Source organism: Sparus aurata, chromosome 10 (assembly GCF_900880675.1).
Source record: "Sparus aurata chromosome 10, fSpaAur1.1, whole genome shotgun sequence".
Classification (NCBI taxonomy): Eukaryota; Metazoa; Chordata; class Actinopteri; order Spariformes; family Sparidae; genus Sparus; species Sparus aurata.
In genome coordinates, this window is record NC_044196.1 from 9,427,872 (window position 1) to 9,442,772 (window position 14,901).

At 39.8% G+C, this 14,901-nt stretch overlaps 2 protein-coding genes across 2 annotated transcripts in view; one reads left to right on the forward strand and one right to left on the reverse strand.

The window, feature by feature from the left end:
- Window positions 1-309: 309 nt before the first annotated feature.
- Window positions 310-2,451, reverse strand: LOC115589345 (putative nuclease HARBI1). Its single transcript, XM_030430188.1, has 3 exons — window positions 2,296-2,451; window positions 980-1,682; window positions 310-893 (listed from the first exon to the last, which is right to left on the reverse strand). Exons 1-3 carry the CDS (start codon window positions 2,449-2,451, stop codon window positions 517-519), a joined length of 1,236 nt encoding a protein of 411 aa, XP_030286048.1. The 3' UTR covers window positions 310-516.
- Window positions 2,452-3,034: 583 nt separating this feature from the next.
- LOC115589346 (uncharacterized) overlaps window positions 3,035-14,901 on the forward strand; it is a 33,816-nt gene continuing 21,949 nt past the window's right edge. The window contains exons 1-14 of the mRNA XM_030430189.1: window positions 3,035-3,161; window positions 3,712-3,737; window positions 4,008-4,138; window positions 5,757-5,878; window positions 6,122-6,285; window positions 6,576-6,729; window positions 6,964-7,044; window positions 7,498-7,668; window positions 7,756-7,794; window positions 9,791-9,871; window positions 9,952-10,007; window positions 10,108-10,165; window positions 10,538-10,600; window positions 10,777-10,915. Coding sequence (XP_030286049.1) covers window positions 6,127-6,285; window positions 6,576-6,729; window positions 6,964-7,044; window positions 7,498-7,668; window positions 7,756-7,794; window positions 9,791-9,871; window positions 9,952-10,007; window positions 10,108-10,165; window positions 10,538-10,600; window positions 10,777-10,915 — 1,001 coding nt within the window. The 5' untranslated portion in view covers window positions 3,035-3,161; window positions 3,712-3,737; window positions 4,008-4,138; window positions 5,757-5,878; window positions 6,122-6,126. The remainder of the gene's footprint in view (window positions 3,162-3,711; window positions 3,738-4,007; window positions 4,139-5,756; window positions 5,879-6,121; window positions 6,286-6,575; window positions 6,730-6,963; window positions 7,045-7,497; window positions 7,669-7,755; window positions 7,795-9,790; window positions 9,872-9,951; window positions 10,008-10,107; window positions 10,166-10,537; window positions 10,601-10,776; window positions 10,916-14,901) is intronic.

The window sequence follows — 14,901 nt, forward strand, 5'->3', positions numbered from 1 at the left end:
ACTTATTAATAAGTTTTAATTTTTTAATTGTAATATTTGTTGTTCTGTTATTAAATTTGAAATGTTTAAATGTGTTTAAGACAATTCATATTTAAGAGATACTGTACATATTCACAACAAAAACAAAATATTAGTGTGTAATTATTTACATTTATCCAAAAAAGAACATTGGATATATTATTTACAGTTGTGTTTAAATTAGAATGAACCAAACCAATACAATAAAATGAAACAAAACCGATTACATTGAAAAGAATAAATACCAATAGTTATTTACAGTAATTTCATTGAATTTAAATTTGGGCTAACCAGAAAAAAAAATATGTACATCATATTTACATAGTTTACATATTTACACCTATACAATACCATACCTATGGTATCTGCCATACCTATACAAATCTATATTCATTTGATTTACACAATATGTACATTGATATCTGATCATATTTACATATTTACACACTCCCAGGTGAACATGACTACATCCAGAGAGCGAGAGTGAATAATTACTCTCTAGATGTTGTCATGTTCACCCAGACATGCAGGCAGATCCTGAGGAGCAGAGAGCTGGGCTGCCAGATGCCCTCGGACCTCCCTCCCTGACAGGCCCCTTTCGTCCCCCTCTGCATTGCCCGGGCCATCTCTGCCATCTGGGACCTCCGCCATCTCTCCCTCATCCTGCTCCTGCTCCTCCTCCAGGATATCATGGGCTGCCACACAGATGTTGTGGAGGACGCAGCAGGCCCCAACCACCTTTGGGGCGAACACAGGCCGGATCTCCAGGGCCCTCAGAAAAATTGAGCGCCACCTTGTCTTGAGGATGCCAAAGGTGCGCTCAATGACATTCCTTGCCCTTGCGTGGTGCCTGTTGTAGCGGCCTTCAACTTGACCTGTTCAAATTGGAAAGAAAATGTATAGTGTATTGTGAAGTGACATAATAACCTGTATGTGTGTGTGTCTATGTGTGTTTTCTTACTTGCTACAGGCTGGCGATACGGGGTCATGATGGCAACAGGGCGCTGCAGGCATGGGTACCCTCCATCTCCCAGCAGGAAGTATCCTGCAGGTGGGTACAGGGCCTGGCTGTACATGGGTGACCTTCGGAGGACAAGTGCATCATGCACTGACCCTGGCTGTCCAATGTAAACATCGAGAAAAGAGCCTTTGGCATCACACATTCCCTGGAGGATGATGGATGGGAACAGCTTTCTGTTTATATAGCTTCTTTTCTGTGGCTCTGCAGGAGGAACAATCCTGATATGGCACCCGTCGATGGCACCAGCAGCAGCCCGAAATGCCTCATGGTTGGCAAGCTGAGCAAAGCCAGCCCCCACCTCTGCCATCTCCTCAGCCCTGGGAAAGTGGATGACTCTTGGGAGGATGGTCATCATGTCATCCACAACGCGGTGCACAATCCTGCACACTGTGGCCAGTGGAATGGAGAAGACGTTGGAGGTGACCCGGTACGATGCTCCACAGGCAAGCCAGTACAGTGTCACCAGCACCTCCAGCTCATGACTCCATCCATGGCTCTTCTCCCGTGGCAACATCTGAAGCAGCATGGTGATGCTGTTCCTGGAGAGACGGAACGCCGGCTTCACCTCAGCCCCAGAAAAGAATGTGGCCAGAATAGACACCTGGTCATTCAGCTGTGCATACATACGCACAGGGCCTTGGTCCTGTTTCAGAGGAGATATACATTTTAGAATTCATTTATTATTATTTATTATTATGATATAGTATGACATTATCTATTATGATGAAGTCTCTTTTTAATCATGTAGTTATTATGAATTCCCTTTTTAATCTATTTATTATGGTTTTGTATTTCATATTTATTGAAAATGTATTTATTAAATTGTGTTCACAATGTCCCACCCTGTCAATCAAATGCCTTAAAGACATTTATATTAAGGTTTTTTCACTTTATATTCAGTTGCTTTATTTCCCGTTTTAAAAAACATTACAAATGTTGTACAAGGTCTTTCAGATTGAATATCAACATCTTCGTGTTTGAGTGCTAAGACAGAGGGCAGGTAAGTGTGTAGGGTATAGGCTGAGGGTTATTATTGAACTATTAAAAGTAGTTAATTATGGGTTAATTTATTATTATTAATTTTAATGACAGGGACCACATACAATAAACACACTGATAGACTTGAAATATTATATGGTAAAGTGAATAAATCTATATGATGTTGTAGTTTAACAATTAACACTAATTCTACAAAAGCTTATGGCATTTTTGTGAAAATTAGGACTAAATAGAGTATGGTGACTACACAAACTAACCAATTCAGCGAGGCATGCCAGGATGGCACGCCTCCTCTCCGTCCTTCGCCGAATGGCGGCTGTCCTCTGGCGGATGCTCCTCCTCAAACGAACCGCTTCCTCTTCCGCGTCCTCATACATTACCCCGGCGATAATAGCAGTGACCAACTGCGCCATGTCGTCAATTGGGCAACGTATGTTAACAGTAACAAAAATAACAATTAAATCTCCTTTTTCTGCTGCGTCACTGCTCTCCACTACAACAATAAACCCCACAATATTTTCCCGCCTCTCGGCCTTTATATAGGCACGTTTCTGAAATTCTATATTCATATTCGTATAAAAAGGAAACACTATATTATATCAACATATGTAATAAAATATACAAATGAGACGGAGTTGTTTTTTATATTGTTTTTTTTATTTTAACCAGTGAAAATAACCGGAAGTTGAAATGCCGCAACCAGCGAAGATTACGTACGTACGTCAAGTACGTTCCTGTTCCAATTACAGAAAGACCGCCCTCCTGTTCTCCCGTCCTTCCGTCCCCCGGGAGTTCGTTCTTCCAACTGAACTCCACAAGTCCATACTCCCGGAGTTCACAAGTTCGTACTTGGCGTACTTGGTATTGAGAAACGGCCTAGGTGTCTCAGAGAGACGGGACCATGGATGTATTTTACTTGTATAAAGGAATGCCGGTTTTTCTTCCTCTATTCATTTTGTTTGGTTTGATCAAAACGGTTTAGTATCATTGGGTTAATGTCGGGGGTAAGCCTTACACTCCAGGACAGGAGGTGGCGGTATTGCACTTGTAGGTGCTGCCTGCCTTGAAACGGGAAAAAAGACGAAGAAGAAGCTTGTGGGAGAAGAAGGCGCGTTGACAGCAGGTATGTATTTGGTGTTTGTGATTTAATAACGTGATAAAATAATAATGATAACGAGGGGGAAAAAAGTGACAGTTGCAAACGTGACATCAGTAATGCGTGTTATTTCTGACAGACCTCTGAAATTAAACTGTCCAGGTCCTTGAACCAGTTGGCTTACTTTTTAACCACTGACCACATCCGGTTAGCATTTCCTTTAATATAGCTAACGTTACGTGTGCGAGCACCTGTGTGTGAGTTATGGAAACAAACAGGTCAGACTAAAAGTTTACAAAAAAATGAATTGATAGAATTGCACAGACAATTCAATTTATGTATAGCATAGATAGATAGATAGACTTTAATCCAGATTCAAGGTACACACACAACAGTTTCCAGCACTAGCCTAACGCAAGCTAGCTGAAACGAAAATGATATGACCTACTTGGAATACAGTGCCCCCTCTCCCATTTATCAATATTCCAATATGTTTTAAGTACAACTTTTACAACAACTTGAAATTGCCTAACACCATGATGCTGGGCTGAATTTTAATTTTTCTGCATTCATGCAGGCTCATGATGGCTGAGAAAATTAGAGGTAAGTGTACATTTGCAAACTAAGTCATCACCTGATATTTAAGAGTAAGAAATTAGACATATTTCAGAAGTGATGTTGAATTAAGGTAAACAATACGTAGACAGTATGATTTCTGTATTCATCCTTGCACTAGCTAGGTTTAGTCTAGTCTCTGCTGCTTTCATCTTTCTATTTGCTTCTCTCTTTTTGTCTGTGCACACCTTGACAGTTTTTCCCACAGCAGAAAAAAAAGGTCTCTATTCAAATGTTTTTCTCTTTTGTTGTCAACAGAACGAACAAAAATAGGCGAAGAGACCAGGACAATGCTCCAGTCATTCTTTGAGAGAGGAATGACCCGAGTAGGATCACCGCTCATTGTAGAGGGTTGCTCTGCGACTGGTTTAGATACCAGTATCATAGAGGTCTGGTTTATTTTCTACCAATTCTTAAATTTATGAGTAGTTAAGGGGACAGTTCAGGTTTTTTGAAGTGGGGTTGTATGGGGTACACATGTCCCATCAGCATGTGCGCAGATGGCACTAGGGACGAGGGGGATAAGACCCCCTCAGATTCATAGTGACCCCGATCCATCCCCCCCACTCAGGGGCGTGGCATCCGTGGTGGATTTTCCCGGTGAGAGGGTTCAACACCCACGCTTTTTCTGCAGTTTTTCCGCAGTTTTGCAACCTTACTCGGTTTCTCTGGTTAATTCTAAACTCTACCAGAACCTCAACATTTTTACCAGCCACTTTTATATTTAAGCATTGATGTTTACAGTACAATGTCTAGAAACATATTTTTCTTGTAAAAGACATGCACATAGTGTTTCCCAATTAGTACTTGTTACCAGAGTTGATTATTCAATAATTATGTGATACCAATGAATGATTACAGGGGTGAAACTATCCAAGAGTCACCTACTAGGTCGTGAAATAACAAGAAATTAAGTCTGAATAGACAAAGTGATTCAAAATGAAGGTTGGATGGTTAGAAATCTGTATCAATATTTCCCTCCAACCACAGGAATTTACAGTAAGCCTACTTTTCAACTTATTTCATATGCTCAACTGCACTGGACCCACACAAAGAAAGTGGAAACTGTTATAGAAAAATCTGCCAGAAGAGAAGTTACCACAGTTCAGCTATTAAACACCAAGTCCTTACCAGAGTACAAAAAAATTACCCATTAACCTCAATGTCCCAATTCCAAATGTTGCACTATAACGGCATATGAAAAACAACACAAAAGGATCTTCCATGTTAAATCAAGTTTAATTAAACATTTAATTTCCTTTCATTAAATGTGTATATTAGGAATCGAGGAAAATATCAACACTTATAGAGAAAACATATTACTTGGATCAAGTTTTTATATAAATTACACAAAAGACAAAGAAAAAATTTTATGTTTTACCTATTTCGGCCATAAGCGGTCATATTGACCACACATCTTTTCGCACGGTTTGCTGCTTATATTGTCTCTGACTGGGTTGGCGGTCTCCAGCTGTGCTTCTTTGCGAATTAACTTGTAAGTTAATCATTATATAGTTGTATTATATAGCCTGGTTGGCACCAATGGGCAAACAAAAACGCCCCCCCCCCGTGAAACAGCAAGCAGAGCTGTTCAACACAAAGGTGCTGAAGTGATGTGACTCTGTAGCAGGGAAATCCGAAGAAGAACGCCTGTATCCTGAGCAATAACCTAGCAGCCTAGGCTATTTACGAAAGTAACTACTTAGTGCTAGTTAAAGCCGAAACGACACAAAAATAACTTACTGAGTTGAAATCATTTGCTGACAGCCTGGTCCACCCAGTTACAAAATCCTATCTGCGCGCCTGCCCATCAGTATAATAACTGCAATATATATCTATCTATTCTCCTTGAGTCCTCATAGAACCACACACTTAAAAGAAAACGTAACTATCCCTTTAACTATTTGTAAGTTTAAGAATAGCAGCTCATACTAACATGAAGAAATAGTGTATTTCTAAATATTTTACACAGGTTATAACAAAGGTCAAATTATTTTTTTCTTTCAGAACTGGATTGGGAATCACAAGAGGGCTATCAAGAGTCCCTCAAACCCACCAAAGCCCAAATTGCTGACAAGGGATTTGTCAGCATATAATCTCTTTTGCAGGGATGTCTTAAAAAAAAAAAGGTAAGTAATTTTGACATATATTTTATATTGTGAATTCTGTATTTTCTTCATTTAACAGAGAAATTTTAGTAACTGCATAACATTACTATCCACGTAGCATGTTGGAAAGGTTTAACAGGAGTTGTTTTGGAACTTTGGTCTAACAGCTATAGTCTAGATACTTGTACTTAAGATATATTTTCTGTACACATCACTGTTGTGAGCAAAGATAACACAGGTTAATGATCTAAACTTTTTTCCCAGGTACCATGAAAGATATAAAAGAGTGGTCCAGTTTAGGGCAAGAAGACAGGGAGAGGTACAAGCAGGAGGCAGCAGCTTTAAAGGCTTCTACCACACCAAAGGACTTTAGTCCTGAAATGAGGGCCCTGAAAATAAAGAGGCACATAAAGCAGCTTAAGTTTGAGGTTTGTTAGAGTTACTGTATCTCAGTGAAGCTGTGATGGTGTTGCATTAAGGCAGATTTGCTTGAGTGAGTTGTTGTGGCCCTGTTTAAATATACAGTAACACAGAACACGGTTTGAGTGTTAGTGAAGTTCAGTGGTAAAATTTGCTCAGATAGATACTTGCTAGGAGTAAATTTTTAGAGGAAGATTTTAAATTGATTTCTTTGCACCTTGATTTTCTAATATTCTAACATTTGCTCTACCGATCCTTTTTTAGTATGAGATGTCTTTTGTATTTTGTTGTGGCGAAGGTGTCCAAACTGGAGGAGTTGGGTGTGGAAACAGCTGCATTATCTGTCGACTGCCTGAATCCTGTGACATCAGTGATTCAGGTTTCCAGTAAAAATGCTGCAGCCTTTCTGGAGGAAACAGACACAGCAAACAAGTTTGCTCTTAAAATGTCAGGTAATATATATTATAAAATAATGTTTTTTGTGTCTTGTCCTTATATAAGCATTGTATTCACTATTAACTCTAAACTTTCATCTTTCCACTGTGTGTTCCATCATGCAGCTGCTGCTGCATGAGTATCTGTACGCTACTGTCTCAAACATGTTTTGTCACTTAGGTCCACTGGATTAATCCAACCTGTGTTTAAATTGATTTTGAAATCAACATGTTCTGTGTACATATGTTTAGCAAGCTGCTCTTCACCATCTCCTGTGGAGTCTGTCCATGACCTGGTGAAGAAAGTCCAGGACTTATTCAACCAGAAATACAGTAAGTTATCTTTCCTGCAAAAACAATAAACTTAACAAATTTAACAATGAAATCCTAATCATTTTTAAATGATTATAGATGGGCAAATCCAGGACAGCAATGATTTTCAGCATAACAGCAATAATCAAAGTCACTGAGATCACCTTTTCCTTAGTCTGAAATTTGATATAGATATAACCTGGCCCTGACCTCTATGCTGTATACTATGTCTTTTAATGATTTTATGATTGACTGATGAAATATGTAGAAGGTCTTTCTGAGTGTTTTGCTTATTTTCTTTATTCTTTCTCATGTGAATATCTGTTGACTATGTATATTATATGAAATGCTCTTGTCATAATAACATATACCTGTTTTATGCTGGGCACAAAGTGACCTTAAAGCATATCTCATAAATTTTTCAGCTTCTGTAAAGTGAGCTTGACCTAATGGTTTTGATTTTATCTTGTAAAGTTGCTGCAGGTGGCTCTGGAAGACTGCCATACCAGGCGCTGGCTAACCAGACACTGGATATAGAGGTTCAAGGGCTGCCAACTGACCGAACACTGAGGAAGCCTTCATTTTATGGACGCAAGCAGCTCGAGATGATCTTAAAGGCAGCAGATCAAATATTATTCAAGATAAGTAAGTTTGCCTCTGGCAATTACAAAGAGTAGTCCATGAATTATATTTGACTTTAACCTTTCTTAAATGTGTTCCCTGTTTCACCAGAACCACCTCAAGTGGATGCAGTCCAACTTGTACCACAAGGTATGACATAAAAGCCGATCAGTGACAGCTTCTTAAAATTGTGGTGAATTATGATGTAAATATATTGAATAACTAAGGTGGTGCAGTATCTCAGTCACCTCTCAGCTAGAAGGTCCTGCTTTGCATGTTCACCCCATTTCTGCATGAGTTTTTTCAGGTAAACTGGCCTTTCCCACAATCGAAAGACACACACTCAATTGTCTGAAGATGTGGCCATCAGTGTATTTGTTTGATCTGTATTAGACTGGCAACCTTTCCAGGCTGTACACCACATGACAGCTGGGATTGGCTGTAGCCCTCCTGAAACTTTAGGGCAAGCAGCACAATACCTAAGTGTTTCAGAACTTGATTGAATGTATACTGCTACAGTGGGGCAAAAAAGTATTTAGTCAGCCACCAATTGTGCAAGTTCTCCCACTTAAAAAGATGAGAGAGGCCTGTAATTTTCATCATAGGTACACTTCAACTATGAGAGGCAGAATGGGGGGAAAGAGTCCAGGAAATCACATTGTATGATTTTTTTATGAATTAATTGGTAAATTCCTCGGTAAAAAAAAGTATTTGGTCACCTACAAACAAGCAAGATTTCTGGCTCTCACAGACCTGTAACTTCTTTCAGAGGCTCCTCTGTCCTCCACTCGTTACCTGTATTAATGGCACCTGTTTGAACCCGTTATCAGTATAAAAGACACCTGTCCACAACCTCAAACAGTCACACTCCAAACTCCACTATGGCCAAGACCAGAGAGCTGTCAAAGGACACCAGAAACAAAATTTTAGACCTGCACCAGGCTGGGAAGACTGAATCTGCAGTAGGTAAGCAGCTTGGTGTGAAGAAATCAACTGTGGGAGCAATTATTAAAATATGGAAGACACAAGACCACTGATAATCTCCCTCAATCTGGGACTCCACACAAGATCTCACCCCGTGGGGTCTAAATGATCACAAGAACGGTGAGCAAAGATCCCAGAACCACCCGGGGGGACCTAGTGAATGACCTGCAGAGAGCTGGGACCAAAGAAACAAAGGCTACCATCAGTAACACACTACGCCACCAGGGACTCAAATCCTGCAGTGCCAGATGTGTCCCCCTGCTTAAGCCAGTACATGTCCAGGCATGTCTGAAGTTTGCTAGAGAGCATTTGGATGATCCAGAAGAGGATTGGGAGAATGTCAGATGAAACCAAAATAGAAATTTTTGGTAAAAACTCAACTTGTCGTGTTTGGAGGAGAAAGAATGCTGAGTTGCATCCAAAGAACACCATACCTACTGTGAAGCATGGGGGTGGAAACATCATGCTTTGGGGCTGTTTTTCTGCAAAGGGACCAGGACGACTGATCCGTGTAAAGGAAAGAATGAATGGGGCCATGTATCGTGAGATTATGAGTGAAAACCTCCTTCCATCAGCAAGGGCACTGAAGATGAAACGTGGCTGGGTCTTTCAGCATGACAATGATCCCAAACACACCGCCCGGGCAACAAAGGAGTTGCTTCATAAGAAGCATTTCAATGTCCTGGAGTGGCCTAGCCAGTCTCCAGATCTCAACCCCATAGAAAATCTTTGGAGGGAGTTGAAAGTCCGTGTTGCCCAGCGACAGCCCCAAAACATCACTGCTCTAGAGGAGATCTGCATGGAGGAATGGGCCAAAATACCAGCAACAGTGTGTGGGGAAAAAAACCTTGTGAAGACTTACAGAAAACTTTTATTATTATTAAAAATTATTATTATTTTCCACCATAATTTGCAAATATATTCTTTAAAAATCAGACAGTGATTTCTGGATTTTTTTTTTTTATTTTTCTCATTTTGTCTCATAGTTGAGGTATACCTATGATGAAAATTACAGGCCTCTCATCTCAAGTGGGAGAACTTGCACAATTGGTGGCTGACTAAATACTTTTTTGCCCCACTGTACTTTACATGTTTTTTGTCGATGGAGTAATAAAAGTAAAAGCAATATGTGTATAACTTTATGCAATGTGTTTAACTGTAGATTGTTGTGGTTCTTTGACCTCAGTAGGGAAAGAGTCTGAACCACCACCACCTATGGATACCATGGAATGTACATCACAAGGTAAAAGAGATGCTAATGCCTAGTTTCTGTAGCCTGCACAAGCAATACCTTGAACCCCTCTTTTTTTGTCAACCATCTAGACACATCACAACTGAGTGCTGTCGAGATGGATACAAATGGTATGCAGAACCAGAAAATGTCTTAAATGGGCAAATATACACAATTCTATAAAACATAGGTAAGTTATGACTTTTTATGTATATTTTTTTTATTATGTCTTTGTTCATTTACCTGAGGATGCCTGTGGTTGTGCTCAGACAGTGGAAGAAATTTTAGCATCCATGTTTGACGACGGTAAGTGCCTAACAAAACTATAAAAAGGAATATAAATCAATTATTATAACTCTAAATTTTGGGATATTCCTTTCTTTTGTGGCCTTTTTGTGTTAGTTTTTGTCATTTGCTAAAACCCTAAACCCCTTTCTCTGAACCAAATTCCCCCTGTGGCCTGAACTCATTTTTTGAATCAAACTGTTTTTTGGCCAAACTTTAAACACTGCGCAAGTACTTTTTTTGCAAAACCTTAAACACATTCTCAGTAAGTTTACAATCTAATGCATTATAGTGTGTGCAATGTAATGATTACACTACTCTTGTCTTCATGTCTGTGTACATGGTACCTAATGAATATATGTAAAGCAAAGACATCTACATCTGTATAATTAGGTGCAGCAGCAAGGCCCCCACATTCCTCTGCTGAGGTAGCTGAAGCTGTAACCGTCATCGAAGGTACACATTTCATCTACATATCTGTGCTTGACATGTTTTTCAGTTTGACAGTGATGAGATTATGGATAGAGAACTACTATAAAACAAATACTTGAAGTAACAATAAATCCAAGTATGTGTCATGTTAGTCATGAAATAGTAGAATGAACCGATACTTATGTGGTTTACATTCAAAGGTACAAGCTATGCCTGCAGTGTGTGTGGAGCAGATTTTTATGACCAGAAGAAGAACCGCAAGAAGAAGTGGCGATCATGGTCACAGTGCTGTGTGTGCAATGGATGGTCACACAATGCGTGTGGGTTCAAGAGGAAAATGTGTGCTAAATGTCACCAATAAATGGTTTTCATTGCTCACATAATAATTGTTTCCTGGCATTTATGACAATATTTACTTAAGCACAGTAAAGTACTTGGGCTTAAAAAGTACTTAAGTATTTTTTTAACGAATGGTATTTTAGCACATCTTCAAATAATGGGAGAGTTCATGAGTAGAATATATAACGAGGTTTATTCAGACAACCCAAATGACATGAAACGTGATATTTTCTGGCCAGTGAACTGCCCAATGACGTCTTCTGAGAGTAACGAGTTGGGGTAAGTATACTTACACGTGGACGCATCCACAGAAAACTACAGACACCACCCACTCGTAGTTCTGTTTAGAGCTAAACTAACAGCTTTTTGACTGGTTGTAGCAAGTACATTGGGATCCATGCTGGCTCCCTTTACAGCACCCATCATCTATTAATCCATGCATCCTCTATGAAGTATATGCATCTCCCTCCTCCATGCACAACATGCCATTGTGTAGCTAAACCTGCTTTGTGAAACGGACCCCAGGTTTAGTGAAAACTCTGAGTCTGTTAACCCTGAAATGAGGGAAACTCTGAGTTTTCCGTTTCACAAAGGGAGGTAACTCAAACTAGAGAAAGAGGGGTAACTCTAGCCTGTTTCACAGAGAGAGGAAACTTAAGCTCTCGGTCAGTTACCATGGTAACATACTCTCTGAACCTAACCTGGTCGGGACCAGGTTTTTCTCAACAAACCTCGAGTTTCTCTCTGTCTCCGCCTCTTTCAGCCACACACGGTATTTGATTTTCTTCATTCATTCAGTCAGCAGGCGAGTTTGGGCGTAGTATAGTTCTGCCGTCTGTTTATGAGAAAATCGTTGCAAAAATCAGCTAGTAGGCCTACATTAGAAGTTATATTATGTGGCGACTATTTTCACTACCATGGCATGTCCTTTTGATAATGATCCCGTGGATGAAGGTGCAGCATTACTGCGCAGAGAATTAAATATTCGTCGGGAGATGATTATCAGACCGCGCATAGATGTTCTTGCATTTCCAGACAATTATCACCACCACCCGTTTTACGGGCATCTGCTTTCTTTCTGTTGGCTGAGTAGAAGTCTGTGTTAGTTTAAATAGGCTTAATTATTTAACAGAACATGATATAAATGAGAAGACATTTATGTGAGTGAAAACAGCATTATGTTGGGGATAAAACAACTGTACAGTCAAACAGCCACTTAATATTTACTTTTAGGTCAGGTCTTACCTGTTTGAACAATGTTTTTATGTTTCATCTTAAGCTGCAGCCAAGTGCGCTTCTCCCCCGCGGGATTGCACCTAAAATAAATAAATTAATAGGCTACCACTCAAGTTTCCCCCTGTAATATTATTGTGATTGCAAAGGACTACATTTAAACTTACGCACTGACCCGAGCAGCAATGTTCTCCCACGCCGTCTCCCTCTCTTTTGCTGCTGCAGCGGTGTTACACTTCCTTCTAAAAACGTGCTCAAACTCACCGTATGAGCGCATTAATATTTCTGATTTCAGTGGGGTGAAAAACGTAGCCCTCCTCTTCCCCGTTGCCGTGGTGACTCGTCGAATCGGGGCTCCATTGATGCTGTCTTTTTATACTTGTGGTGCACGCGCTTAACTCCAGGTGAAACTACTCCGAGTTGATCAAACTAACTCAAATCTGCTGTTCTGGAACCGAAAACTCAGAGTTTCCTATCTCAGAGTAGATCAACTCAGAGTTCAGGGTTAGACTCAGAGTTTGTTGAACCTGCTTTGTGAAACGGACCCCTCAGGTCCATGTGCCACCTGTTTATCTTTGAGCACCTGTGATTCTGAAGGTCTCTGGACGGAGTTCTGTGTCCAGTGATTAAGATCGAAATGTTCGTATTTCATTCATCATTCATGAGAAGAAATACATTTACATTATTTGATTTCTTTTTTTGGAGGGGCATATGATGGATTGGTATTATTCTAAGACAGGTCAGTGAATCTTTTCAACAATTATACTCACTGAGTCTCTGGAACTTGTTTGTAGGTGCCAGACCAGAGGAAGCAAGGTAGACGTTCGGATTCAGGCAGTTAGAAGCTAGGCGAGTCTCCTCATTACCAGCTTAAAATCCCTATTTAAAATTCCCACTTTTTTGCAACCTTTTATAGGTTATAGGGATCTAACCCTTTATAACGGAGAGCTGGTCGAGTACCTCCTGGACAGGGGTAAAGCTCGGGATCTAACAGTAGTCAGCAGCTCTTTGATATTGCTTTATTAACACACTTTACAGTTGGACAGTGACAGTCAACATGACCCTGTACATACATCAGTCCTGCAAACAACATGCAGGAGGACCTGCACATTTAAAGAACAGAGTTGAGGGCAATCATATTTCCATTTTAAGATTAAGGTTCTTCTTCATCCTGACATTTCAAGAAGACTTGAATACTTTTTGCTCCAAGGCTTTACTTATCCCTTATGTTGTGTTCCGGTCAAATCTGTCCGATTTAAAAGTTTTATCTCTGAAAAATGTACTTAATTTGATCAGACTGACCTAAGAGTCCATGACTTTGTCCACAAAGAGGATTTCAACACACAAAATAAATAGTATTTATTTGCATACAATTTTGTGTATTTTATTCAACTTTTGTACACTCTTGGTGTTCCCGGTCAAAAATGACCAGTCATTAGAAATGAATGGGGGAGACTACAATTAGTGTAAAAAACTGATCTCAGGTACATCCTCATTTGTCATATGGACACACACACACATGCACACACACCACACACACACACACACAGCTTTGGTAGCCTATATAAATGCTTTTTTGAGGCCTTGCTCACAGTTCATTGTGTGGCAGCACCATGGCACGTCGATATACCATAAGTGAGGCTATTGATTACATATGTGATCACCACACTGGTGAGGAGGAGAGAGGCCAGGAAACTGACAGTGAGGATGGATTAGATGAGGAAGTGTCAGAAGATGAAGACGACACAGAATATAATCCAGACCAAGAATCAACTGATGGGGAGGAATCCAGTGATGAAGAGGATGGCCATGCTGAGGCTGCTGTCACATTCAGGTCAAAGAATGGGAACTGCCGTGGAAATTCTCCTTGTGAGGTAGAGAGTGCTAAATCTCCGAAGAATTTCAGACTTCAGCGTATGAATCAGATGTCATTTAATAACACGCAGCGTGGAGTAGAAGGCGTAAACGCGTTCTCTGACAAACTCTAAATTGTTACCCCTTAAGTACAGAACAGAGAGGAGGTTACCTTCATTTACAACAGTCATAAAACATCTTCTTTACAGATAAAGGACTCTTTGATATTTTGGTGTGTCCTGTCTTCCCAGGACAGTGACCCTTTGATGTAACAGATGGGACAGCAAATGTTATCTTATCTAAACTTTGTGTACATTCCAATGTGGGGATGTGCCCCCTCCTGTGGCTCATGTGACACCTCAGGCAGTGTGACAATCTCTCTCTCCTTCCTGTCCTTACAATACACTTGATAAACAAGAAGGAATCCTATGTAAATTTCTCACAGAACTTATCCTGGTCTTCATCCCCACCTGAGACCCACCTAACCCTTTGACCAGAAACACGACTAGTGTTACTTTATGTGACTGTATAAAGAAATTAAATGGTTTCAAAACAAATGTCCTTGGTAACTTTGACCCAAAGTAGTCTGTGATAAACAATATACTATGTTTCATCTGATTATTTTTTATAGTCAAAATAATCCAGAAATGATGCTTTTTAGAACTCAAATTCAAGATGTATACACTCAGATCAGTGAGGTATACAGGCCATAAATAACAAATAGAAGTTCAAAACTTGTAATGTTCACAAGAACTGAAGTTGATAAAAAGATCTAACACAACAAGTAGTGATAATATATGTATTATACAGTTTTTATGATGAGTTTAAATGGAACGGTCATTTTTGACCGGGAACACAAAATTGTTTAACATGAAACACAACATGAGGGTTATTTTGCT